Source organism: Lacerta agilis, chromosome 8 (assembly GCF_009819535.1).
Source record: "Lacerta agilis isolate rLacAgi1 chromosome 8, rLacAgi1.pri, whole genome shotgun sequence".
In the NCBI taxonomy this organism is placed as follows: domain Eukaryota; kingdom Metazoa; phylum Chordata; class Lepidosauria; order Squamata; family Lacertidae; genus Lacerta; species Lacerta agilis.
This window is the reverse complement of record NC_046319.1, coordinates 10668296-10696017: the sequence shown is the minus strand read 5'-3', so window position 1 is coordinate 10696017 and position 27722 is coordinate 10668296. Positions and strand designations below refer to the sequence as shown.

Sequence of the window (27722 nt, the reverse complement as noted above, 5' to 3'; positions counted from 1 at the left end):
CACGCATTTCCTGTTATATCTGTTACATATCCAGAAAATTTTCTACATTTATAGTTTCCTGTAATATTCAAGATTCAATCTAGACCTGTCAGGAGATTTGCATTTTCACAATATTGTTTTAAAGGTAAAGGGACCCCGACCATTAGGTCCAGTTGTGTCCGACTCTGGGGTTGCAGCGCTCATCTCGTGTTACTGGCCGAGGGAGCCGGCCTACAGCTTCTGGGTCATGTGGCCAGCATGACTAAGCCGCTTCTGGCGAACCAGAGCAGCGCACGGAAATGCCGTTTACCTTCCCACCAGAGTGGTACCTATTTATCTACTTGCACTTTGATGTGCTTTCGAACTGCTAGGTGGGCAGGAGCTGGGACCGAGCAAGGGGAGCTCACCCCGTCGCAGGGATTCAAACCGCCGATCTTCTGATCAGCAAGACCTAGGCTCTGTGGTTTAACCCACAGTGCCACCCGCGTCCCTAATATTGTTTTAGATATTCTTTAAATGTTATCCATTCTTTACACACTTTCTGGTTTGAGTTTTCTCTTATTCTCCCAGTCATTTTCGCAATTTCCAAGTTCATCTTCACCTGCCACTCAAGCTTTGTAGGAATTGAGTCACATTTCCAGTGTTTTGCTACTAAAATTCTAGCAGCCCTAGTTGCATACATAGAGATGGTTCTAAAGTTTTTTTGGGATTTCACGGGAAGTGTTTAAGCAGAGGTTGGATGGCCATCTATCAGGGATGCTTTAGTTGAGATTCCTGCATTGCAGGGGGTTGGACTAGATGACCCTTAGGGGGTCCCCTTGACCAACTCTACAATTATTCTAAGGCGCCGCCACAACCAAACGGCAGAGCTCCGCCCCGAGGCGCTCCCTAAACGCGGGCAGCGGGCTCTGCGCGTTCCGTGGGGTTGACTCATTGTTCACCCCGGCCGGGAGGAGGAGCGAGGCCCCGATTCCGCCCCCTTGGGTGGGGCGGGCTCTGCCGTCAGCTGACACCGCTGCATCCGCCAACCCTCCCGCCGGCGCCGCAGGGGAGGAGCTGCGGCCGAGTCGGGCTGAGAAAAAAAACAAAGCCGCGCTCCGTATCGGCGTCTGAACAGCCGCCAAGAGGAGCGAATCCGGTTTGTGCGCAATGGCACTCCGGGGCGCGCAGACGAGGACCAGGAGCTAAAGCGAGTCCCGCCTTCAGCATCTTTGGGAATCAGAGTGAGTTGAATGATTGCGGTGGGGGTTGCCCCCAGGGGTAGCAGGGTTCCTAACCCGGGGGTAGGGCAAGATGTTTCCCTCCCCCGAGGTCAAACCAGGGCAGGTATTTTTTAAAAACCCTTTTTCCTTTCCCAGCCCAATTTCTTGATGCTAGCTCAATAGGTTTATACGTACTAGCCAAAGGCCATGATGATAAAAATTCGTGATGCTAAGTACAATATGTTTATTTACTTTATAAATTTTATATACCACTTGATTTTTTGTTTTTAAATCTTCTCAAAAGCGGTTTCCAAAAGGCAAAATGATAAAATTAGCATACAAATAAATAACAACAATAATTTAAGGTTAAATAGCAATAGACTAAAAACAGATTAAAACTTGCACCCACTTCCTAATAATCTCGGGAGGCTTGCGTAAAAAGTGTTTTTAGCCGGCAATGAAAAGAGTAGAGTGAAGGCTTCTGCCTGATTTCAATGGGCAGGGAGTTCCAAAGTGCAGCCACACAAGAAGATTGAGTTATTACTATCTATCATTATTCCTTGATGACTGTCTTGCGAATGAAATGGAGACCACCTGGGGCTGAGGTTTATCAGAAGGCTGTAATGGGACTAGCAAGCCCCCATCCCAGAAACACTGAAGGCCTTGGGTGTGGTTCCTCCTTTCTTTCAAAATAAAAAAAGGCCACTCTGCCTGTGCTCAGAGGCCTTCCTGTGTCCCAGAACTGCCCCTAGGCTTGAAAAAAATAGGTAATGATTCAGCCTGGCGAAAACCTTATTATTAAATGGAGTTTGGCAGGGAGGAAACTTCTTTGTTCATTTTCTTCGGTGGTACATTGAACGTTTTTTTGATGGGTAGGAGAAGATGAATCGTGGCCCATTGCAACCGCTACTCTTTTTTACAAGACCTAATCATGTACTCCAAGTGGCTTCTTTCATTTCCAGACCTCTGCAAAGCTGGAAAGCAGCGGTAAACAAGAGTAACCCTGCGCATGTGCCGAGTATATTCCTCCATCTTTGTTCACAGCCAATTTGGAATTAGCTTCTTTGTGTTCCACGTGCTAGATCTGCTGAGGAAGGACATTGTGGGTGCTATTCTGGCTACTTTTTTGGGGGCAACTCTTTTTTTGAAGTAGTCGCCCTATTCCTGCAGTGACCGATAGAGGCTAACCCAGAAGTTCTGGCCCCTAGTTATAGCAGAGTAGATTTCCCCCACTAAATTTCCATTGGGCCAAAGGGTCACCTCCTTGGCTGCTGTGAGAGAGCAGGATACTCTTTAAATTCTCCAAGTGATCTTTGTACATGAGGGCTGGTGGTTTTGTGACCTCGCTTCCACCCCTGATCTGCAAAATGAAAAACAGCCTCTTGTCCTCACCTAGAACAGACTAGGGATGGGTGGGTGGGTGGGAACTCCACTGGACTTCTCAGACAAACATTTGGATACCAAACCAGGTCACTGGAGTTTGTGTGTCACCCTCCTGTTTACACACAGCCAGGTGAAGTGCTCTGGAATCTGGTCTTGACTTTCGACTCCAGTCAGAAAGTTTAAAAAAACAAAACAAAACTTTACACTTTCTTGTTTAGTTGGCAGAAAAAAAGAACCCAGTTTTGGAAGACCAAACTCTGTGTGTGGGTGGGTGGGTGTGCCAGAATGAAAACAAAATTTTGTGCTGAAATGACGCTTTCTCTGTGTCTGCAAAGCAAGAATACTGCTGGGGTGGGCAATTATTGCCGGCTAAAGTCCTCTCTCTTTTTCTTTGGCTGTAGGATTGTGAAAGGGTTCCCTGCTCACGAGTCGTGTGTGACTCTTCCCTGAGCTGTGTGTTTTTTTGTTTTTTTGTTTAACTTCTGGCACTCATGTCAGCTGCCCAGGTCCCAGAAAAAGTGCTTTGCCAAGAGTAGCTGCTCGGGACAGTGACCAAGTTGGGGTGGGTGAGTTGAAAGAGATGGCCTTTACTGAGTTTGGGGGATTTTCCCTTGACATTTGGGTCCAGACTGGTAGTTGGAGATATACTACCCCTGAACTTGGAGGCTCTATTAAGCCCCAGTGGCAAATAGCTGCATCCAATGTTAAGAGTAGACCAACCACACAGTTTGGCTAATTTAGGTTCATTCATTTCGGTGGGTCTTCTTTGTTGGATACATTCCCTTCAAACTAGCCTTCTCCTTACCTGATTCCCTCTAGATGTTTGTTTAGGATTCTAAACAAAATTTGTGCCTGAGAAGGCTTTACCTAAAGGGAAAAGTTTTTAGCAGGCATCAGGAAGAAGACAGTGGAGACATTTGACTAATGTCAGTTAGCAGGAAGTTTCAGAGTGCAGCCACACGAAAAGACTGGTTCCTTACTCTGACTTTAATTTCTTTCCTTTCTTCCTTGGTAGGTTCATGGTTCGGCTAGGGACAAATAATCCTGTCCCTTATGTTTCGTGTGACTTCTGTGGCCTTGCCTCCCTTTCCCTAAATTCCCAGGACAAGCCTTTGCTCAAATACACACGATGCCGGTTCATCTGCAAATGATCAGTTCGCTGAGCATGAATTTCTCCGATTGCCCCAATGGCTCCCAGTGGGTTTGGGATATATTCCACGAATGTGCCCAGGACGGCTGGGACATATCCAGCGTGGTACTGGGCTTGCTTTCCATCTTCTGCTTTGCTGCTGCGGCTTTCCCGTAAGTAACAACACCCCCCCCCAAAAAAAAAACCCAACAATGCTTGCTTCCTCTTTGGTTGCCTTGAGTGATCAGATCTCCTAATTGAAGAACTCAACAACCCACTGCTGGAATGACGGGCGAGTTTCTTATTGCTAACCAGCCCTGACGCAATGTATTTTTTTTGGAGACGTGAGTCACTTCCCGCTCGAGCAAGTCTCCTGCTGCCCTCTGGAAACGTCGAGCTTTCCTTTTTCTTTCTTTCTTTGCAAATGGCAACGACAAAATCCCTGCAAATGAGACACGAAGCTCATGTAGCTGGCTGGAATCCCGAGCAAGGTAGTGAGCCCTGCGCTGCAACATTTCGTTGCAGTTCTCACCTACGTTGTCTCTAAAGAAAATCCCGGGAAAGATAACCTACTTATTACTCACCAAATGGATCCAGGGCAGGTTGCAGAAACGTAATTTAAAATGGAAGTGCATAGGTGAAGCAGCAATCGTTACTTGCTTCAGATGTCTTGAGCAAGATTGCTCTGTGAAAAAATGGTTGCAGGCTAGGTGGCCCATTGGCCTGATACAACAGCTCTTATTATATTCTTAAATACATGTATATCTTTTTGCCCAGGCTTTCCCTGACCCAAGATTGAAGACCCTGTCTTTATTTGTCTGAATTCCCTGAAATTTTATTTGTTCATTAACCAGGCCTTTGGTTGATTTGATTGACACCCTATGACCTTTTAAAATGTGGTGGGGTGTTGTTGGTTTTTTTTTGGGGGGGGTGTTATTGGGTGGTTGTTGTTTATTTTGATTGTTTATCTTGTGGTTTTATATTTTGATTTTATTCTCTGAACAGTCCTGAGACCTCCGGGTACAGGGCAGTAAAAAGGTAAAGGTAAAGGGACCCCTGGCTGTTAGGTCCTGTCGTGTCCGACTCTGGGGTTGCGGCGCTCATCTCTCTTTACTGGCCGAGGGAGCCAGCGTACAGCTTCCGGGTCATGTGGCCAGCATGACTAAGCCACTTCTGGCAAACCAGAGCAGCGCACGGAAACGCCGTTTACCTTCCCACCGGAGCGGTACCTATTTATCTACTTGCACTTTGACGTGCTTTCAAACTGCTAGGTGGGCAGGAGCTGGGACCGAGCAACGGGAGCTCACCCCGTCGCTGGGATTCGAACTGCCGACTTTCTGATCAGCAAGCCCTAGGCTCTGTGGTTTAACCCACAGCGTATATAAATTCAACAAATAAAATCAAAAATCAACAACTGTTTTGCTGTTTACACCTTGCATTTTTGATTCAGCGATGTTGCTTGTTTGTTCTTGCATCCTACACTTCTTAGAGATTAAAAAGTATCATGCAGTTTATGCATACTTTTAAATAAACGAATGTAAAATAAAACCCGTAAAGCCAGCGAATATCAAAGTAGCAAAACAGAAGCACGGAACTACTGTATCTATATATAAAAAAGTAATATTGTAACCGTGTGTGTGTATGTGTGTCTGTGTGTCTACATGCAGACTTCCACAATCTTGCTTTTTTTTTTTTTTACTGGGGGCCTAGTCACCTGGAGATATAATTTGCTTGCCTTAGGTGACCAAGCCAAGATTGACCAGCAAGCCTACTCTAACCGCTTCTTCCTCCAATGTTTCCCCGCTGCAGCCAATACTACCTGGCCTGTAAAACTGGGATTATGGACCAGGCGTTATCTGTCTACTTCCTGTTGGGATGGCTGGGAGGAGACTCTTTAAATCTGATTGGGTCGTTCTTGGCCGACCAGCTACCACTACAGGTAAGAAGAGCCTTTCTGGAGCAGAGTAAACAGAACTGAATCGGATGCCCTCATCCATGTTTTGAGTGGTTTAAAATAGGACCACTCTGTTCTGCCCTGGTCAGACTCTACCTGGGAGTCCTGTGTCCAGTTCTGGGCATGCCAGTTTAAGGATATTGACAAGCTGGAATGGGTGCTGAGGAGGGTGACCCAAGAGGATCTAGGGCAGGCACCCCCAAACTCGGCCCTCCAGATGTTTGGGACTACAATTCCCACCATCCCTAGCTAATAGGACCAGTGGTCAGGGATGATGGGAATTGTAGTCCCAAACATCTGGCGGGCTGGAGTTTGCCTATGCCTGGAAAACAAGCCATATGAGGAACGGTTGAGGGAGTTTGGGATGTTTAGCCTGGAAAAGAGGAGACACGATAGCCATCTTCTAACATCTCAAGGACTGTCACATGGAAGAAGGAACAAGGTTGTTTTCTCCTGCTCTGGAGGGTAGGACTCTAATCAGTGGCTTCAAGATAGAAGAAAGGAGACTCCAACTAAATGTCAGGAATAACTTTCTGCCTATAAGAGCTGTTTGACGGGAACGGACTTCCTTTGGAAGGCGACGGGATGCTCCATGTGAGGTTTTTAAACAGAGGTTGGGTAGTCATCTGTCAGATTCATTAGCTATGATTGTTGCATTGCGCCATGGGGTTGGACTAGATGACCCTCGGGGTCCCTTCCAACACCCCAATTCCGAGATTCTATGGAAATGAATTCAGTGAAAGAACATGGTTTGTGACTGCATTTTAGGGCAATATTTTTTCCACACTTGATCACTTTGTGGAATCGGTATAGCCTGGGTGCAGAATTTTAATTCTTTTAAATTCAGAGTTGCTGTTGACAGCCCACCCCACCCCCCGGTCTCTTTCTCTCTCTTTCTCTGCCACAGGTATACACAGCCATCTATTACGTACTGGCAGATCTGCTTATGATGTCTCTCTACCTCTATTACAAAGTCAAGAACCAGAACAGAACCTGTAAGTTTCAACTCACTAACACGGGCCAAGAAAAGCAGGTTTTGCAAAGCATTAAACAATTGTAACTTTTTTAAAAAAAAACCCAAAACATTAGCCCTGTTTTCAGGAAATACCTTCAACACAAGTTGGGGCAAAATCCCACGAGCTCCCTAGACACAATAAAAAAACAATGGGAGGATGACATAGGATACAAAATCAACCCCACCCAATGGACCAGAATGTGGTCTAAACCCCCCTTAAAATCCATATCAACAAAAAGAAGAGAACTCACCCTAAAACTAACCTACAGGTGGTATCTAACGCCAAGAAAATTAGCGCTAATACGCCCAGGAACCTCACCAAAATGCTGGAGTGGGTGCACCTCCACAGGCACATACCTCCACATGTGGTGGGAGTGCCCCAAAATCCAACTATTCTGGACAACAACCATACGAGAAATAAGTAAGATAACCAAGCAAGTGTTAGAAACCACCCCAGAATTGGTCTTACTAAACATCTTCCAAGACAATAATGCCCACTTACAACACAAAGAACTCATAATCCATCTACTCTCAGCATCCAGAAACATCATAACCAGACACTGGAAAGACTTGTCAGGAGCAAGCATGGACCAATGGTACCAAGTAGTGTAGGAAACAGCCCTATTAGAAAAAATAACCAGTAAGCTGAAACTGACACGGGGACAGACAGAAGAAGACACCTTCACCCCGGTTTGGGTCCCCTTTATCACAGACACAGCCCAACAAGACAATGACAAAAATCTACAGATAGCATACAAATCAATATGGCTAACCTGACTCAAAAAACCCACCAACCCCACTCACACAGGAAACCAAAGATCACCACAGCCAACCACAAATGAACAATCACACCCCACGCCAACCCCGACCTCTCTCACCGCCAAAGGAGCACAAGCAAACAACAGAGAACCTACACAAACAACGCTGACACCAAACCCTACTCATATCAAGTAAAAAAGAAACATCGTCACCCCACCCCACCCCACCTATCTCCCCGTCCCACCCACCTCTCTCCCCCATGTCTCAACAACAAAAACTGATTTGTAAAAACGTTATATAGAAAAATACGAGAGAGACATTGCACCACCTTTGTAAATCAAGAAAATCTTTAATAAAAATATTTTAAAAAACAAGTTGGGGCCCCATTTTGGGGTTTGGGGCATGCAACTTAATTCTAGTTTTTATCTCTGGGCATGTGCAGAGTTCTCTGCCCTACTTTGCCTATGGATAACAATGAACCAAAGCACCACGGTTGCAGTTTTCCTGGAAGACGCTTTAAACCTTTCTACTCAATGCTCACTGATGTTCCAGGGTGGAATGCAAGCTGCAGTGGCTGTGCACTCTGTACATGCTCTAACGCCCACTTAATTGGCTCCAGGGCTCAACATCTACCCTGCCACTGCATAACCATGTTCCTGTCCTATACATTTTTACTGTTGTCAATTTGTATAGTGCCATCAGTTTGTGTGATGCTTTAGAGTACAAAAGGGCAGATTGTTGTCTCAAAACAGCTACAATCAAAGTTTGGCAAGGATTCATAGATTAGAAGCCCTGGGTCAGTCTTTAATCCCAATCCTTAAATCCCCCCCCCCACCCTTTAAAACAAAGGACTTGCCTCTCCATCTGTTAATTTCATCAAACTTTTTTTTTTTTTTTTTTTTTTTAAACCCCCATCCTCCTTGTAGATCTGTTAACTCTCTGAACAACTTCCTGGCTGCTGATAATGAATTTATCTTTTCCCTTTTTTGAGATATTTTAACACTGAGGCTGAAGGTCAGTGGCAGGGTGTCATTTTGGGACTGTTCCCCTAAAGGAAAATCTGTTACTGATGTCATAATTCTGGGAAACCCTAAATATACCCCCAAAAAGCCACAGTAGGGATAAACATTACTAATAATGATTCATTATTGACTAATTGCACTTTCCCCCTCTATTCAACTCATGTAATCCCCACAACAATCCTGGGAGGTAGTTTAGGCTAAGAGGCAGGGACTTGCCCCCAGTCAGCCTAATGACTGAGGGGGCGGAATTGAACCCTGTTCTCTCCCAGGTTCTGGCCTAACAGTCTAACCACTACGCCACACTGCCTCTCATATCCCAACTTTCCTCCAAGTGGCATACGTGGTTCTCCCCTGATCCATTTTGTCCTCACGAAAACAACCCTGCGGGCTAGAATAGGCCGAGAGGCAGTGATGGGTCCAAGCTCCCCCAGCAAGCTTTGTGGCTGAGTGGGGTATTTGAGCTCTGCTGTCCCAGGTCCTAGGCCAGGGGTCAGCAAACTTACCGTGCCTCGGGCTGGTGTCTCCAGCGCCGATCGCCCGGAGGGCAGGGGAGCGCTCTCCCATACGCGTGTGCACACGCTATTTCTGGGTCAGAGGAGCACCGGAAATAGCTTTTGAGCATGTGCACGTGCCTCCTCCGACCCGGATGTGCACCGGAAATAACGTGCATGCGCACAAGCTATTTCTGGTGCTCCTCCGACCCAGAAGTGGGCAGCCGCGCTGCACTGCGCCGTGCCGTGCCAGTAAGAGCGGGCGGCGGCAGTGGGCAGCAGCTATTTCCGTGGCCCTTATCCGGTCCGCGGGCCTTAGTTTGGGGACCCCTGTCCTAGGCTGACGCTCCAAACCACTACATCACACTGCTGAAATGTTGGGGAAATTGCCAGGCAGGAGCTTGCTGCACTGATCCAGCTCCAAGGGCCTTCTGGCAGTTCCCTCCCTGCGAGAAATGAGGTTACAGGGAACCAGGCAGAGGGCCTTCTCGGTGGTGGCGCCCACCCTATGGAATGCCCTCCCGTAAGATGTCAAAGAAATAAACAACTATCTGACTTTTAGAAGACATCTGAAGGCAGCCCTTTATAGGGAAGTTTTTAATGTTCGTCGTTTTGTTATGTTTTTATATCTCTCAGAGCGGCTGGGGCAACCCAGCCAGATGGGCGGGGAACAAATAATAAAATTATTTTTATTACTTCAGGGAACTTTTTAAGGAGGTTTCCCATCCCCTTGTTCACATGCCTCCCCCCTCTGGCCAGCTTTCTGGCTTATCCTAAACCAGCTTCTCTCTTTCCGCCCCTCAGTCTCTGCTTCAATCAATGCCACTTTTGCGTTCCTTGTTGTGGGAACGGTGTCTGTGACCTCCTTCCTGGGCAGACCCTCCTCTCTCTCTGGAGAAGACACTGCGCCCTTCAGAGGGAGGATGCTTCTCTCGTCTGCAGAAGATCGTCCTGGATGGGAGGTGGGCTTGTTTCTTTGTTTCACCTCAAGATTGGAAGCTGGAGGTCATATGAGGCGCAGGGCTAGGAGAAACCCCTCCCAATTTATGACATAGTTATGACAAATGTCTGATGTTTCACTAAGGGTGTTACAGGTAATTTGGAAAGCTTATTAAAAGGGGAGCCATCCTTTGTTCGGGGCTTCATTCTGCTTCTTCCGCATGGTAGTTTGAAGACTTGTTGCGACAATAAACATCAGGCCTGCAGGCTGCTGTTTTGCTCCTATAAAAAGACACACAAAAAAAGACAGGAGCAAATTGAAAGTAAATAGGAGACAGGAGGAGGAGGAGAACTTTGCAAGAGAGTGGTTTTTTTTAGCAGAGGTTGGGTGGCCATCTGTCATGGATGCTTTAGCTGAGATTCCTGCATTGCAGGGGGTTGGACTAGATGACCCCTGGGTTCCCTTCCAGCTCTACGATTTGCGTGTGAATGGTTATTTCTTTGCCACGCTTACCTGCTGAGGAGTAACGGGAGATTCTTATGACACTTGGAACCAAAGGGCCTGTTGGTGAAGGGGCATGTCATTTCATAAAAGTTTTGTTTCCGATACTTTATTTGTTATAACGGTTCTGTGTATGTTTGTTTGTTGAGTGAGAGAAATATAATACAGTCGTACCTTGGGTTATGTACGCTTCAGGTTGCGTACTCCCGTAACCTGGAAGTGTAACCCGTTGTGTGCGCAATCCGCGCATGCGCAGAAGCGTTCTGTGCGCTTCGCGCATGCGCAAAGCGCATTTTTCGGGTTATGTACAGCGACCCGGAACCAATTAAGTGCATAACCCGATGTGTGTTGCAGTTGCCCCAGCACACTTCATTCAACAACAGGTTACGTATAGGTAACTCGTATGTGCTTAACGGACGCGCATTCAGCTTTCTGTGCTTGGCCAAAATAATTTTAAAAAATTAAAAAGGTGGAGTGGGCATCAGGGGGAAAAGGCTTTGGCAATCCCACCTGCCAATGGACCCAGTCTGTTTTAGCTTTAAATGATTTGGGCTTTACACGGTGTTGATAGAAAATAACCCCACTGTAAACTGAGAGCTGTCTGTATTTCCTTATTCTTGAAAAACTAATTAAAAATACTTTCAAAAAATAGAGGAGGGGAGCTAGAGGGCGGGCTGGTTTGGGCAGAATTTAACCTGTTCCGTTCTTCGGCCATTCATTTATTTTATTTTTAACGGCCTGGTTACCTTCCACAGCCTTTCACCCAGCAAGAAATCATCGGCTTCGTTATCGGATCTATTTCGTCTGTTCTCTACCTGCTTTCCCGGGTCCCACAGATCTACACGAATGTAAGCTGTGCTCGGGGAAATGGGGCAGGCTGTGTTTCAGTACCAGCGGCTCTTTCAAGCTGGCTTGGGCGGGAGGCTACTGTAGCTCAGTTGAACAATATCACACAACACGATGGCCAATAGCAGTGGCACTAAACACTATTTATAGACTAATACAAATGATCAGGAATTACAACCAAGGTCTCTAAATCTTCTTCACCAGTCATGGTAGAATAATTCAAAAGTTCGATATATACATAATCTGTCAACAAATATCGCCGGAACAGAGTTTCCGGGTAACCAATCTGTTTCATTCAATGCTTCATCAGCCAATCTTGACCAATTCTTCATCAGCCAGACTTGTAAGAATTAATATGAGAGGTATGCAGTTCAATTTCTTAACAAGCCAATCTTACATGTAAGCAAATATGAACGCTTACTGTAGCTCAGTGGCAGAGCAACTGCATGCCGAAGTTCCCGGGTTCAGTTCCCAGTGGCATTTCCGGATAGGGCCAGGAGAGACAGGGCGTCTGAAACCCTGGGTGGCTTCTGCCAGTCAGAGAAGATCTGGAGCTAAATGGAGCAGCGGTCTGACTTGGTATAAGGGCAGCTGTTTAAATGGGCCCTTTTCTTTGAACCATGAGGACTAGAATTTTACTTTCTTTTCAGCAGGTGGCAGAGCAGCCTGCTTTGCACGCACGTGGTCTGAGGTTCCATCCCCAATCAAAAAGAGTTGGGCTGCTGGTGAGGGGGAAAGGCCCTTCCCTGGTCTGTGGCCCCGGAGAGCTGCTGCCAGTCAGAGTAGGCTGTATGGGGCTAGATGGGTGAATAGTCTGACCTGATACAAACAGGCTTTGCTCATTTTTTTCCAGTGACTGTGGCTGGGTGGGAGAGAGATCACAAGTGGCCATCAGGAGCTCAGCTCAGTTTGGCTGCTAAGAACAAACCTTTTGTACCTGGTAGATCTTAAGAACGCAAATACAGCCTGGCTACTGGATCAGACCAATGGCTCATCTATTCAAGTTCTGACACCCAGATGCCCCAAAGGGACACTCACAAGCAGGACCTGAGCCCATCGCTCTTGTGATTCTCAGCATTCAGTATCTAGAGCTTTACTGCCTCCAACGGGGGAGGCAGAGCATAGCCATCGTGGCTAGTAGCCGTTGATTTGGGATTCTAGTAAAAAAAAAAAACCCCAACGAGAAGCCTGAAGTCTGCTTCTGCCTGCACGATTCCAAACGCACCTGCATTGTTTGCCTTAGATGTCCACAATTGCATCCCATTCTTTCTGACTCTGATAATTGCATTTCCTCTTAACTTACCCTGCAGTTCAAGAGGAAATCGACCGTCGGCATATCTTATTCTCTCTTCGCTCTGGTGATGCTGGGGAACACTTTGTACGGACTCAGCGTCCTGCTGAAAAACCCGGATCGGGGCCAAGCTGAAGGCAGCTACGTCATCCACCACCTCCCTTGGCTGATCGGCAGCTTGGGAGTCCTGTCTCTCGACATCGTTGTATCCTTTCTCTCTCTGCCCCGACACCCCCACCCCCAGCCAGAGTTCAGATTTTTTTTACGTTTCTGCAGAGGCAAAATCCCGTGCAGAGATGAGAATTCTATAGACAAATGCATCATAATGGTTAGAGCCATACCTTTTAATTATTTACCCAGGGAATCAACTCTCTCCTTACTCAACAAAGCTTACTGAGTGATGTTGGGCCTAAGCTACCAAACAGGGCTGCATGGGTAAAACTGGGATTGGGTCCACCTATGCCAGCTCAGCTCCTGGGAGGAAAGTGAGAGCAAGTGGGTCTACTCTGCTGTGTCTTCTTTTCTGCTCCTCTGCCCTGTCTTCACGCAAATCCAGAATTGTGATGAGGCATTCCAATGGCTGCGTGATGACAACCTTACGTTTTTATCTATATAGGAAGATATATGCTGCTGCCTTGATTTTTCCCCCCAACACATTTAAGTTGCAAGGGTCTTTAAAAATAAATAAAAGGATTACACAAATTGAGATGGACCGATGGTAAAATCAAGAAGCACACAATTAAAAACTAGGATTAGCTCTTCCTGTTGCAGAAACAGTCCTTAACTTCACCAATTCAGATTTCGTTTCAGTTCCTTGCCTACCGTCGGAAGAGGCTACCGCCGCTTGAAGAGAGAGAAGCTCTCCTGGGTGCTCAGGAGGAACCTCCCGAGAGCTGACAGGCACGATTTTTAAGTGAATGAAGATACTGTGAAGGCCGCCTCCATTCCTCTGGACTTTGGAGAGCACGCAACACAGTTAATATTCTGTTACTGTTGAACAGATCCTTCCCCGGGGCCTTTTCGGGGTTGGGCTGACTACCTCTAAATTGACAATGTTTCTATTTAAAAGGGCGGGTGGGGGAATTAATCCAACAGGTTGTAAGCTGAGGAATGAAAATGGTGCATATTTTTTAATTTTTAAGTGTCTTTTGGAACTCAAGATGCACATAGCTCCCTCTTCACAATCACAATCCAAAATAAGGAAAAATGTAATTTAATGAGGTTTGGATGGGATCAAAGGGAAATCACTGCAAATGGGGATTGGGTAAAGCTCTATCTCTGGGCTTCAAAGAGTTATTTGCCTTCATAAACACAGTCACATGTGATTTCTGCCACGACCCATCGAGGGTGAAGAACAGAGGTCTTGTTCTGTGGCACACACGTTGGGCATTCATTTTGAATAAGCGTTTTATTTGCACAGATGGATAAACATGAAAATAAACTTAACCCCCCTTTCTAATGATGTCTGGATGCATTGAGAAAAGACGAAACAGAACCGTGAACAGCCAATGAAGTTCAATGTTGGAAGATTCTGGGCAGGCAAAATTCTTCACACCGCACATAGCTAAAAGTGTGGAACTTGCCCCCATAGGTGGCAGTCACAGCCACCAACTTGGTTGACTTTGAGAGTATTGGACAAATTCATAGAGAAGAAAAGGGCCATCCATGATGGAGGCAGCAGTGTTGCTGCATAGCAGTTGCTGGAAACAGAGAGGGCTGCTGGTTTCCCATTGGTGCATCTGGCTGGCCACTGTGAAAACAGGATGCTGGACTAGATGGGCCATTGGCCTGATCCAGCAGATCATTCTCTATATTGTTAATCTTGGCCACAATCTCACTCCTCTCTTCAGTGTCGATATTTGAACAGGATAGGTTTCCTGGGGGTGTTTTAGTCAGCCTAAACTCTGGAAAGATGAGGGTATGCCCCCCCCCAAAAGGTAAAGGGACCCCTGACTATTAGGTCCAGTTGCGAATGACTCTGGGGTTGCGGCACTGGCCGAGGGAGCCGGCGTACAGCTTCCGGGTCATGTGGCCAGCATGACAAAGCCGCTTTTGGCGAACCAGAGCAACACGGAAACGGCGTTTACCTTCCCGCCAGGGCGGTACCTATTTATCTACTTGCACTTTGACGTGCTTTCGAACTGCTATGTGGGCAGGAGCTGGGACCAAGCAACGGGAGCTCACCCTGTTGCGGGGATTCAACTGCCAACCTTCTGATCGGCAAGCCCTACCCTGTTGTTGGACTACAACTCCCATGATCCCTGACCACAGCACCACCCGGCGTCCATAACAAGTTGACTGCAAAAATGATACTAGAAAGCTCAGCGGTTGTGAATACAGAAGTAGGTGACCTCTAGTACAACTCACGCTAGCCCATCACTCTTCCCAGGAACTACTTTAACATGTAGGTAGGTGGTTTAATTCAAATTGAGGCCAGTTTCTGGAGGAAAACACCTCAAAACAGAGTAGGAACTTTCTTCACACTCTTAACAGAGACCTCTCCTTCCCTCCCAGCACTACAATTCTCATAGCTCTGTGGGGAGGGATGGGCTGCTAAACCACTTTGGGAACTGTAGTTCTGAGAGGGTAAAATGTGCCCCCCTAAACAACTTTCAGCATCCTTAACAAAACTACAGCCATGACTGTTTAAAAATGGTATCGTAGAACTTTAGATGCACGGTGTGAATGTGGCCAGTCTCTCAACCTAGCCCAAATTTGGATCTCCAGCTGTTGGACTACAACTCCCATGATCCCTGACCACTGGTCCTGCTAGCTGGGGACAATGGGAATTGTAGTCCTTTGGGGAGAGTGCAGGTTCCCTGACCATGCTAGACAGGCTATCCCACTGACTTGACTTGTTACAAGCACCACCACATATCAAACAAACCCACTGTAAGGAACGTGCAAAAACGGCGAACTTCCCAACGCAAGTTTTCATATTTTTTGTGGTTTATTTTTTTATTTTTAAGTATGGAGGCTCAAGTATAAGATGTAGATTCCGATTTAAGCATTACAAATAAAATAAAAATAACCGGGGAGGGGTAGGTTTAAAAAATTTTCTGCATTCCATAGAAATCAAAACAAGAGAAGGGATTTGGGGGGTGGGGGAGAGAGAAAGCACCTCACTGTCCCCATTAAGAAAGAACATCTTGCAGCCATCGCCAACTCAGCAAAACTCATCACAGCTCAAAAAGTCGGGGGTGGTTGGGAGAGAGTTTACTTCAGCCTTCTGCGCGCCCCCCCTCCCGCACAGCCCCCCACCCCCAAACATACATGGAACAATTTCTTTTCCAGTTTTTCGTTTTCCTCTTTCACACACCACAGTATATAATAAAGTTTTTTTGTTGTTTGTTTTGTTTTACATTTTTTACACCAATGTAACAAAAGATGAAAAGAAAAAAAGCAGAGGGAGGGGAGGGGACGGAAGGAAGGAGGGGAAGAGGGGTAAGACTAACAGAATGGCATGGTGATTTTATGCATATAGATGTCAGGGTGGGGGCCAGGGAAAAAAACAGGGCAAAAAAATTAACACCACCCCCTCCCGTGGATTCTCTCTACAGAAATGCGCTCCGCAAAGTCTCGAGAATTTTTAAAAAATGGTGCAAATTAAGCCAAGAGAGAGAGACTGATGAAAGTTTATACAGCTTTATTCAACCGGGGTGGGGTTAGGGAGGGGGTGGGACTTGAGACAGCACTTTGTATGTGGGCATGATGTGATGGAGACGCAGACAGAAAAAATAGTGGCAGGCGGGTGGTGGGGAGAGAGGAGAAAGGGAGAGGGGGGAAAGTTCTCTAAGAAAAAGGAATCTAATGAGAGCATGGCATGTCTCGTTAGCATCGTCAACGGAGCGGGGTTTTTGTTTGTTTTCATTTTAGCTTTGCTGCTTCTTCTTCAAAGCCTCCACCAGGTCGATCTTCAGAGCTTCTTGCTTTGATTTGTCTGCAAAAGTTTGCACAGACCTGGAGGAAGAGAGCCAGAGGGTTAAAAACGAAAATTGCAAAAAAACAAAACAAAACCCTGAAGATTGCAGAATGGCTGATTGGGGGCCTTGGATTTGCGTTTTGGGGAGAGAAGAGGCAGAAACTAATACGTTATATAGTTATGAGCCTGCTAAGAGCTCCATTTTCTGGAAGACGACTCTTCTGGCACTCCACAGGTTCCTTGCTAATTGTGAAATCTCCCTGAAATCTGTCGAGGCCTCTTCCCAACTGCTGTATGCATTCTGGATTAATTTACATTACTGTGCTTTTAAATGACTGCCAAGTGTCTTAAAAAGTAGTTTAAAGTCATAGTCTGAAGGATCAAATTTTTCCAAGCAATTCCCTTGTAAACCTTCCTTTTTGTAAACTGCTCTGAAATGTTTGTTTTGCAATCGAGCAGTATATAAATTTCGTGACGGACTGAATGAAGAGGCTAGTGGGCTGCATGTGCCCATGCTGGCTGGGGGATAAAGCAACACCCCTCTCATCTACTGTCATGCCGCTGTTACTCAGATAGACTAATGCTGAATGTGGAGGTTCCATGGCACCATCACTGCTGGCAGACTGATCCCCTCCACAAACTGGCCCCATATCCTAGCAGTGAAGGAACAGTTGGCCATTATTTAACACCTCCTTAGCTTTCCACAACTCTACTGGAAAACACCAATATATATTGGTTGCTTTAGTAGACAAAATCAAACCCACATACATTTTTCAGCAGTGTTCCTGAAAGAGAAGGGAATTTTTCTCCCCAGTTGCCATCAAAACAAGCAAGGCATCGCCCTCAACGTGGCTCAAGGGGGTTTCCGTGGCATGTTAGGAGCTTAACTCGTGGAAGGTTAAGCCGGCCTGAGGTTAGTCACTGCCATGCAGCCTAAGCAGTTAGAATTCAGAAGAGCAATTCTTTTTTCCCTTTAAGACAGTGGGGATGAGACTGCACAGTGTTTGATTTGGGCTGGGAGTCTTCGGCGAATTGTTTTGTTCCTGACAGTCAGGGGAAGGAAGAAATGGCCATAAGTCAGACCTTGGCTTTTCTACTCCTTTCCCTGTTTTCCCTGTTGAGCCTCAATCCCAAAGCTCTGTGGATTAATGCCACCGTTTGTGGTGCTGCAGAACAGCTGGAAGAATCCAGCTTCCGTTTTAAAAGGGGGGAAAGAATGAAAATAGGTGCCTATACCGGAATAGTTCCGCAGCAACCTGCAACTTAAATTTGTATTCTGCAAAAGTCTAAAAGAATAAAAAACAATCCCCAAATGAATTTAAGTGGTATATGCAGAATTGGGCTTCATTTTAATTTTTATAAAGCCAAGTTTCTAGTCCACAGCGCTGCTAAGAGAAGCCCAAACGTTTGTGAGCAATGCCGGCTGAAATCTTGGAAGGGAGGCTTGAATGAGGTGGAGTTTCAGCACCCCATACAGCTCCTTGCCGCCGCCACCACCCCAAACTCAACTGATAGGGTTTTCTGTGGAATTTCTAACAGTTACCAAATTCCACTTTTTAAAAAAGGAAGGGATGGTGGTGTTACATTTACAAAGAATCTGCTGGCTTTTCTGCATGGTGTACATACAGCCCTTATTGCTGAAGGCATGGTTTCTCTCCCCACCAGTGTACAGACTGATAAACAAAATCACACACACACACACACACTCTATTTATTTATTTTTAACATACCAAGTGCAAGAAACTCCAAAACAGTGGGCAAATAAGAACAAATCAAGCCTTTGGAAGAAAGGGACAGCAAGAGAGAGACAGACAGACAGACAGAAAACGGGCCCTAGTGTGTTCTAACTGGTTCAAGTTAGAGGTTAGGGGGTTAGTTTGTGTGAAAGGCAGAGAGAGCCCCAACATGCGCTCAAGGAAGGCCGGATTCGCCCGGCCAAAGTTAAGTGCTGTTTTAGTGCCAAGTGGTGCACTTTGCAGGCTGGAGGGAGGCCAAGGGGGAATACCTGGGCCGGCTTAGTTATCCGGCTGAATGTACATCTGGCGTTGGGTCAGGACTTGGGAGAGCTCCCTCTGCAACTGCTTATACTTTTGGTTGTCGGGAATAGCATCAATAGATCTAGAGAGGAGCAGGTGTGAAAATGGAAAAGGGAAGAGAAGCAGAGGAAGTAAAAGAACAGGTCAGAAGAGCTGGAGAAACGGAAGCAGAATCGGGGGGGCACTGGAGTTGCAGGAGAGAGAACACGGTAGGTAGAAAGAATTGAGGCGGGGGTGGGAGAAAAGGGGAGACAGATGACGTAGCTTTCAGGTAGCAAAGGCAGAGAGGAAGGAGTTCACCGTCAACTGATGCTTCTTTTGGTTTGGAAATCGGATGACACACAGCTTGGGGGTGGCTGGGAAGCAGCTGCTTATAGAGTAGCAAGCTGCCAAGTCACACAGAGTGCTTCTTCAAAGAGGAAGCTCTTTGTGCTACCTTGAAGCTTGCTATCTGAAACCTTTGCCACATTAATTGGAGAAATGCAGCTGGGAGAGGGTGGGGGATAACAAAAACCTAAGATTAGCTCGGAAGAATTTAACAGAACAGGGCACTCTTAACGGTAGGATAGAGTTGAAATTCCAGTTGGTTCTTGTAGTGGGCTTGAAATGCAGGGAGCCAGGGCTGCATAGCATTGCTAAAATGTGCTACGGTTCAACACATTCCTCAAAGAGAAATGCCTTTTTTTAAATGATGGAAATAATTCATGGGAGTCAAGAGGGTGGAGGAAAGAGGGAGGGGAGGGGAGAAGAACAACCACCACATAGTTGCAGTCCATCCCTTACCTCAGTCCATTGACAATGTCCTTTGTTTTCCCAAAATAAATCTCATTCAGCGTACTTCTGATTTTATTCTCCATGTCCTAGAAATGGGGTGGAAAGAGAGAGAGAACCCACAGTCAGTTCAAAGTGCTAGTTTCCACCCTGGAGGAAGTGGTAGAAGCAAGGTAGGGGGCCTGGAAGATGACCCCATCACAGGAACACACCTGTGAATAAGCCTTTCCACTTAAAAGCAGAACTGCTTTGCTCTGCGTTGCAGCATGATGCCCCCTCAGACACCCCATTGGTACACACCCATCCAAGTATTTTAAAAATAAAATCCTCCTTTTTGCCTTGTGATGGCTGGCAGGATGGATGTACAGAAATCAAAAACATTTAAACTGGCAAGGGGAAAAGGCCAGTTTAAACCACAGAATCATTTTGAGGAGACAATGGTCTTAATGGGGCTTACTGCCTTCAGCAAGAAAAATGAACCCCAAAGTGGCATGTTTAAAATAAACGAGAGAGAAGCAAGGGAACTGAAAAACAAATGTGTAGGAATAAACATCAAGGTTTTAAAGCAAGAGACAGAATGTTGTAATCCCTGCCACTAGAGGGCAGCAGGCACCCATGCAAGCAAACACCCGCTGCAATACAAGTCCAGGAATTGTGGGTCCATCCGCACCACACATTTAAAACAGTATCGTACCACTTTCAACAGCCAAGGCTTTCCACAAAGAATCCTGGGAGCTGTAGTCTGTTAAGGGTGCTGAGAGTTGTCAGGAGATCCCCTATTCCCCTCGCAGAGCTACAATTCCCAGAGCGGTTTAACAATCAATCCCTCTTCCCCGGGAACTGCAGCTCTGGGAGGGGAATATTGGGGAGGTCTCCTAACAACTGTGAGCACCTTTAAGAGGCTCCCAGGATTCCTTGGGGGACACCATGGCAGCGGCATGAGACCACTTTGAATGCATGGTGCAGTTGGGGCCTATACAACCTCAAAGATGAGGTTGGGTTTAAGTCTAGCTGGATCCCCCACAGCAAACAGGTGGGGTGACTGAGGACCTTTTAACCATTGAAGGCTGTGCCAGGCAGGAGAAAGAGAGCAGTATAATGAACAGTGTTGAATCTGAACCAAGGGAGCCTGGATTGCAGTCTTCACTGAGCTATTTACGCCCCGGGCAAGCCTTTCTTTCTCTCCTTAACCAGCCTCGGAGGGGAATTGTGCGGGTAAAACGGGAAGGGGGGGATGTAACCTGGCCAAGTGTGCCACCCCAACTCCCCCTTGATCTTTTTAAATGCAGAAACGAACCAGAAAAGTTGGGAGTGCCAAAATGCAACTCCTCCCCAAAATGAACAAGATGCTCTCCCACTCCGTCTCATTTGCCCTTTCAAGTCTGCCCCAGCCTTGGCAATCAGGATGAGGCCAAGGGACACACAGCCAAGAGACATTCTTGTCAGGGTGTTAACAGGGCGCACTGGCATTTTTGGAGAGAAAGGAGGCGCCTACTTGCCGAGCGGTGTGACCTTTAAAAGAACAGCAGCCAGTGGGACCCATATATTTTGAGAGAAAGGAGGGAGGGAGGGCATGGCTGTTTTACAGGTATGATGAACTAGCATGCCAGGGAGAGAGAGAGTCCAAGAGGGGGCTAGTTCATTATACCTGTAAAACAGGATCTAAGCACAAGAGCACTCTCTCCCCTCCTGTGGTCTCCAGCAAGTGGCGATGAGAAGCACTTTTGCCTCCAACTGTGCATGTAGAGCAGGGGTTGGCAACCAGCAGCCCATGGGCGACAAGTGGCCCACGGGGGTCGTTTAAATGGCCCACTAGCTGCCCCCGACCCGAACCACCCGTTCGGCGAGTCCCCACACGCTGCACTAAACCAGCACAGCGCAGAGCAGGGACTCGCTTTCGTGGCACTGGAAATTGCGTCTGCGCGTGTGCAGGTGCTGAAAATCACATCGACGCAGACGCCGGAAATCGCATCTCTGCAGACGCGATCCGGCCCATGGAGCGATCTCCACGGGAGTGAACTGGCCCAGGTGAGGTAAACCTTGCCGACCCCTGATGTAGAGCATAGCCATTATAGCTAGTAGCCATCAAGAGCTTCCCCCCACCCTATTTAATTTCAACAGGTCAACTCTGAGTTGAACTTAGCTGGATACAACCCAGAATGTGGTATCTGGGTGCAAACCGGCATACTCTAAGGGTCTCGTTTCTTTCTTTTTTTAAAATGGAAGTTACTAGTCCTCAAGATTAACTAATGGTCATTTCATCAGACCTACCCTGAAGTATAAATTAATTGGCTACAATCTCAAAATTTAAATAAAGGACACAAAATGGTAGAATTTAAGTTTCCATAAGATGCTCTCTCTCTATATATATATATATATATATATATATATATATATATATATATATATATATATATATATATATCCCGCGACGGGGTGAGCTTCTGTTGCTCAGTCCCAGCTCCTGCCAACCTAGCAGTTCGAAAGCACGTCAAAGTGCAAGTAGATAAATAGGTACTGCTACAGTGGGAAGGTAAATGGCGTTTCTGTGTGCTGCTCTGGTTCACCAGAAGTGGCTTAGTCATGCTGGCCACATGACCCGGAAGCCATACGCCAGCTCCCATGGCCAGTAAAGCGAGATGAGCACCGCAACCCCAGAGTCGGACACGACTGGACCTAATGGTCAGGGGTCCCTTTACCTTGACCTTTAAGATGCAAAAATGGCCAGCAAGGAGGCTGGGCTCTAGCTCTAGATGTGTTAGCTGAAGCCAAAAAGTTCCATTTAGCAACCATATAGGAGAGTGATAAGCAAATTGTTAAATCTGGGCTTATTTGGCCCATGGGCTGCTAGGTGCAAGACTAGTGTTGTAAGAAGGTGGATAAACTCCAGGGAGGAAATGGGGGCTTTCCATCCCACATGAAGACGCAACTCAACCACCCCGTCCTCTTGGGAGACTAGGGTGGTCGGCAACAGGGTAGCAGAGGGCACCCTGAATCTTGATTCCCTACCCCCCCACACCTTGTCAGGACCTACCTCTACCAAGCGCCCAATGTTGGCTATGTGTGGAGAGGAGTCGCTCACAGTCTCGTCTTTTTCCATCTGGAACAGGGAAGGAAGAAAGATCCGGTTAAGAGGGAAGTCAACACCACAGAGGTTACACTGGTTAGAGCTCACCTGTTTGGGAGTCTGGAAAGAGGAAAAACACTGGGGATAGAGGAGAGAAAGGGAAGGCTGCTTGATGCATTGCCCAGGACCGGCTTGAGGACCAGAGCATGGTGGCGCCTTCACCTGGCAGTATATCATGAGTGAAACTGCTGCCGCTTCTGAGTCTCTCCACCACCAAAGCCTGGCATGCTGAGCAGTTCAACAAAGCCCCAATGGTCTTCTGGCTTCAACGCAAGCCTGAGAGGCATTGGGGCTCCGTCATTGTGTAGGGCTGGGCGGTGGGAAGCAGCAGCCAAAATATAACAGCAACAACAGCAACAACAACAATTTTATTATTTATACCCCGCCCATCTGGCTGGGTTTCCCCAGCCACTCTGGGCGGCTCCCAACAGAATATTAAAACATCAAACATTAAAACCTTCCCTAAACAGGGCTGCCTTCAGATGTCTTCTAAAAGTCAGATAGTTGTTTATTTCCTTGACATCTGATAGATGGGCGTTCCACCCACAGGGCGGGCGCCACTACCGAGAAGGCCCTCTGCCTGGTTCCCTGTAGCCTTGCTTCTCGCAGGGAGGGAACCACAAGAAGGCCCTCAGAGCTGGACCTCAGTTTCCGGCCTGAACAATGGAGGTGGAGATGCTCCTTCAGGTATACTGGGCCGAGGCTGTTTAGGACTTTAAAGGTCAGCACCAACCCTTTGAACTGTGCTCGGAAACGTACTGGGAGCCAATGTAGGCATCCCAGGCATCGTGATATATCAGCATATCGTGGTATTTAGCAGCTGATATATCGCAATGTTGAAAACCAGGTATCCCCCAGCCCTGTTAGTAGGCGGTTCCCTAGACCAGATGGATGGATGAAGGGCAGTATACAAATTGAATTAACAACAACAACAACAACTTAAGGAAAGGGCTGTAGCTTAGTGGTAGAACATCTGTTTTCCATGTAGAAGGTCCCAGGTTCAATCCCTGACATTTCCAGGTAGGGTTGGGAGAGACCCTGGTCTGAATACCAGGGCAGCCACCAACAGTCAATGGGTAGTACTGCCCCCTGGGGGCAGGTGGGATTACCTACAGAGGTGCTAAGAGGCAGGGGGCGCTGAAGGTACAAATGAACACCAGACTTTGGAAAGCTGGTATCGCTGGATCAACTTCATCCATTTTGTTGCATTCATTAAACTGAATACGTAGTTTTAAACTGGGTTTTGAATAAGTGTGCAATTCATAATTGTTCACCGATCAGAATTTTATTGTGTTATTTTCTTCCTTCGTGGGCTGTGCAAACCACTCTTCCAAATAATGCTTTTTATGGAGGGTAGTGTAGGGGGAAGTGGGGATCTGTTTGTGAAACTAGGGTTGGCCCCCCAAAAAGGTTGGGGAACTACCAGTACAGGTCCTGAGCTAGATGCCCCAAGGGGCTGACACTGCATAAGGCTGTAATTTTGCATGACTCAGGAGGTGTGAGATCAGTGCATAATTTTGCCTCTCGGTTTACTACCAGGAGTTTTATCGGACTCATTTCCGGAGCCATCAAGGTGCGGCACACAAGCAAATGAAAACAAGATTAATTGCAACGTCGTCCGAAATGCATCGGCGCTAAGATAACATGATTTCACACTCACAAACGCACACACCAGCAACAGCAGGAGTAGATTCAGACACAGCCTAAGCTAAGTAACAGCGAATCTGGGGGTCACCTGCATGTGAGAAGTGGGTATGCAGGCAGGTACCAGCCCGTTTTGTTTACAGTAGGTCAAATGCAAGTAAGAGACGACGTGAAAAAAGTTCATTATAAAATCATGCAGGGCATGGAGAAAGTGGGTTGGGTTGTGCCCCCTCCTCTCATGACACTAGAGCTTGGGGGTGTCCAATAAAGCTGTATGTTGGACTCAGGACAGTTTTGTCATGCAGCACAGGCACCAACTATGAAACTCACTCCCGCAGAAGGCAGCAATCGCCACCAACCCGGATGGCTTTAAATGAGGATTGGGCAAATTCACGGAGGATTAGTACAGTCGTTCCTTGGTTTTCGAACAGCTTAGTTCTGGAACGTTTTGGCTCCTGAACGCCACAAACCCGGAAGTGACTGTTCCGGTTTGTGAACTATTTTTGGAAGCTGAACGGACTTCCAGAATGGATTCCGTTCCACTTCCAAGGTACGACTGTGTTATGAGTGTCTACTAGCCATGAGGGCTATGCTCCACCTCTGCAGCTGGAGGCAGCAAATGCTTCTGAATGCCAGTTGCTGGAAACCAGGGGAGCAGGAGAGGGTTCCTGTGCTCAGGTCCTGCTCGTGGGCTTTGCATTGGGGCATCTGGTTGGCCACTGTAAGAAGAGGATGCTGTACTAGACGGGCTTGCTGGCCTGATCCAGCGGGCTCTTTTATTTTCTTATGCTGTGTTGGACAAAGCCCTTTGAGAAAAAAGAACTCTTGGGTCAAGACAACAAAGGGGTTTCAAAAGAGGTTTCCAAACGTCCCTAGAAGACTCTCGCCCAGCTGTTTGGAGCTCCCCCAGAACCACTGGAAGGGAAGTTTGCAGGCGGGAGTGGAGGAGAGAGGCACTTGCCGGTCTTTCTCCCTCTGCTTGCAAAACCAGCGGGGTGGGGGTGGGGGTGGGGGGACCAGCGCAAGCCAAGTGTGTCTGCTGGGCCCGACGGGGCGTGTAATTTAGTCAGAGTCTCCGAGGCAAGATGTGACCTGCACGGTGGCAAGGCGCCAGCTCCAATTAGCTGGCCCTAGTTCGTTTTTGACATACAAAAGGGAAATGGGGGAATGGCGGGGGAGAGATTACGGCCTCCGTTTTGTTTAGGATTTTTGCACTGGAAGAGAATGCAGAATCTGCAAGGCGAGGTTGTGGGGCCCTGCAGTGAGCATGGGGAAGGGGGGGGGGAGAGAGGGAGGGTGCCCACAGTCCCTCGGGAGTTTCTGCTCTCTACATGCAAAAACGCACATAATCACACACAGAAGAACCACTTCCCACACCTGGACACACTGCTGGCAAGAGCCCGCAGGAACTGGAAATAAATTTTCACGTATGGTGCAGATATTATGGCACTGCTCTGAAGGGCCCCCACTGTAAGGAATCTGCCCCCCGTATTTCCTGAGCAGCCCAGGTATTCCAAGGGGCCATGTGTATGTACACACAAACACAAGTGTGTGTGCCCCTGCTCGCTCAGCATGCCAACCTCCCTGCCACTCTTTAAACATCAACCCCTTAGAGCTTCCTCTTCCCACCTCAGGCAAAAGCTAAGCTACCTTTTTACCTTTCCAGCCCCATTTCTGAAGCCACCTCTCTCATCTGTTTGGCAGCCCTGCTTTGCATCCCCGTTTCCAGCTCAATAATGGGCCTCCTCTGAGTAGGACTAGCGTTCACTAGGATAGAACCCAGAGCATGGTAACTGGGTGCAAACAGCCACACCCTGAAAATCTCGTTTTACGTTGTTGCTGTTGTTTTAAAAAAAATGAAAGTTACTAATCGTTTTATATATTTTTTAAAGTATACAACTAGCAAAAACCTGAGGGGGCAAAAGGAACAAGATTTCTCCCTCCCTCTTTCCCTCCCACAGCATGCCATGAACTTCCTCTTCCACTATCTCACAACTGGGTTGTTCCAGCTGCCTCTCCCGCCCTCAGAAAAGGGAAGGATTGACTCACCCACCTTGTGACTGGGCTAGAGACCTGCCCCCTGTCGGCTCATGCTGCGCCCCCTCCCCAATTCTCCCCTACTCCCCACTGTCTTATTATCCACTCACCAGAGGAACAGAAAGGCCAAAATGTTCACATGGAGAAACAGGAGGAATTCCCTGGCTGGGGCAGCGTATCTCAACCTTACTTTAGCAATTCCTCTCTTGCTCGGCAAATAGGGGGGGTTTCTTCCCCTACCACCCATCGGCATCAGGAAACTGGGGCACTGAGAGCCTGAGCACAGAGCGTGTGATGCACTGCAACTTCAGATCCCTCTGGGGGAAGGCGCAAACCCCCTTTTCTGCCTGCCACGACCCCACCCCACAAAGTCCACCATTGCTCTTCCACTTCACCCGAAGACGACACTTGGAGCTCTGTGGGATGGGCCTCGACTTGAAAGTGAAACCCTGGTGAAAATATACAACAGCAGAGAGTAGGCAGAACAGCGCTCTCCCCGTTACGGTGAGGCCTGGAGTGATTTATTACCTGGCCTTCCGTTGTGCAAGGAAGGACGCTCTCTCTCTTGTGTGTGTGTAAGTTTGTAAATAAAGGCAGAGCCTACACCCTGACATAATATTCACCTCTGCTACCTAAGACTTCCATACAAAAGAAGTGTGGCTGCCATGATGTTGTTCTAACCCCTGTCAGTGCAGGAAGGTGGCTGAATTAATTAATTTCATAAAATTTATATGGAAAAGTGAGTGGGATGTGGCTTTCCAGCTTGGCACCCAGGATTCGGCCACAGGAGGCTCAACCAGATAGACCCCTTTGGACTTTCCTTATGTACCTACGAATAACAGCAAGGGAGAGAAAGTTATACTGAGTTAATCCATCTAGCTCTGTACAGTCTGCACTGGCTGGCAGGGGCTCTCCAGGGTCTCAAGGCAGGAGACATTCTCAGCCACACCTGGAGATGCCAGCGCAGATTGCACTGGGGACCTTCTGCATGCAAAGCAGGTGCTCCACTGCTGAGCTATGCCTGTTCCTTCAAGACATAGGAAGTTGCCTTATACTGAGCCAGACCCTTGGAGGTGAGGGCCAGGGATTGAACCTGGAACCTTCTGCATGCCAGGCAAATGCTCTACCACTGAGCTACAGCCCTGCACTTAAGACACAGTAGCACTGGAAGCTGCCTTATACAGAGTGGGGCCCGTCGGTCACGATTCTCCAGGGTTTCGGACAAAGAGCCTCTCCTAGCCACACCTGGAGATACTGGGGACTGAACCTGGGACCCTCAGCATACAAAGCATGCACTTCATGACTCCTATCTTTGCAAGTTTCATAGTTAAGATTGCTTCTCCCCCCCCAAAAAATTACGAAGGAAGGAAGGAAGGAAGGAAGGAAGGAAGGAAGGAAGGAAGGAAGGAATGAATGCTCTTCTACCTGTCTGGTGAGGCTGCCCCCAAGGTTCATAGTGCCAGAGCCGGTTTTGTTCGTCTGCAGCCAGAGCATCACTGTGGAGGTCAGCTTGTAATGGGCAGTGCGGCCACTGGATTTCTCCTGGAGAGAAGGGAAAGAAGAGTTACCTCTTTCAAAAATGGATAGCTATTGAATAAAAGCCAGCTGCCTGTCTCTTTCCCCTCCCTACGTCAGGGTTGTTCTGGTGCTGGTGTGCCATCTATTTTCTTCCC

At 47.4% G+C, this 27722-nt stretch overlaps 2 protein-coding genes and 1 non-coding gene across 4 annotated transcripts in view; 1 reads left to right on the top strand and 2 right to left on the bottom strand.

Annotated features, from left to right (window-relative positions):
* The first annotated feature begins 997 nt into the window (after nt 1–997).
* Nucleotides 998–13971, top strand: SLC66A1 (solute carrier family 66 member 1). The gene is made up of 8 exons (XM_033159440.1): nt 998–1202; nt 3580–3866; nt 5503–5632; nt 6555–6642; nt 9739–9896; nt 11131–11223; nt 12532–12717; nt 13311–13971. Exons 2-8 carry the CDS (start codon nt 3694–3696, stop codon nt 13407–13409), a joined length of 927 nt encoding a protein of 308 aa, XP_033015331.1. The 5' UTR covers nt 998–1202; nt 3580–3693; the 3' UTR covers nt 13410–13971.
* Nucleotides 13972–16141: 2170 nt separating this feature from the next.
* The window catches only part of CAPZB (capping actin protein of muscle Z-line subunit beta), a 66460-nt gene continuing 54879 nt past the window's right edge, over nt 16142–27722 (bottom strand). The window contains exons 6-10 of one of the 2 annotated variants that reach the window (XM_033159436.1): nt 27475–27591; nt 22276–22341; nt 19254–19330; nt 18440–18552; nt 16383–16472 (exon numbers count right to left, since the gene is read on the bottom strand). In XM_033159436.1, the coding sequence (XP_033015327.1) occupies nt 18450–18552; nt 19254–19330; nt 22276–22341; nt 27475–27591 (363 nt within the window). In that variant the 3' untranslated portion in view covers nt 16383–16472; nt 18440–18449. Of the gene's footprint in view, nt 16473–18439; nt 18553–19253; nt 19331–22275; nt 22342–27474; nt 27592–27722 lie in introns of both variants that reach the window. The other variant, XM_033159437.1, reaches the window with a different exon arrangement.
* TRNAA-GGC lies at nt 27124–27192 on the bottom strand. Its single transcript has one exon. It is a non-coding gene; the product is annotated as a tRNA-Ala (tRNA).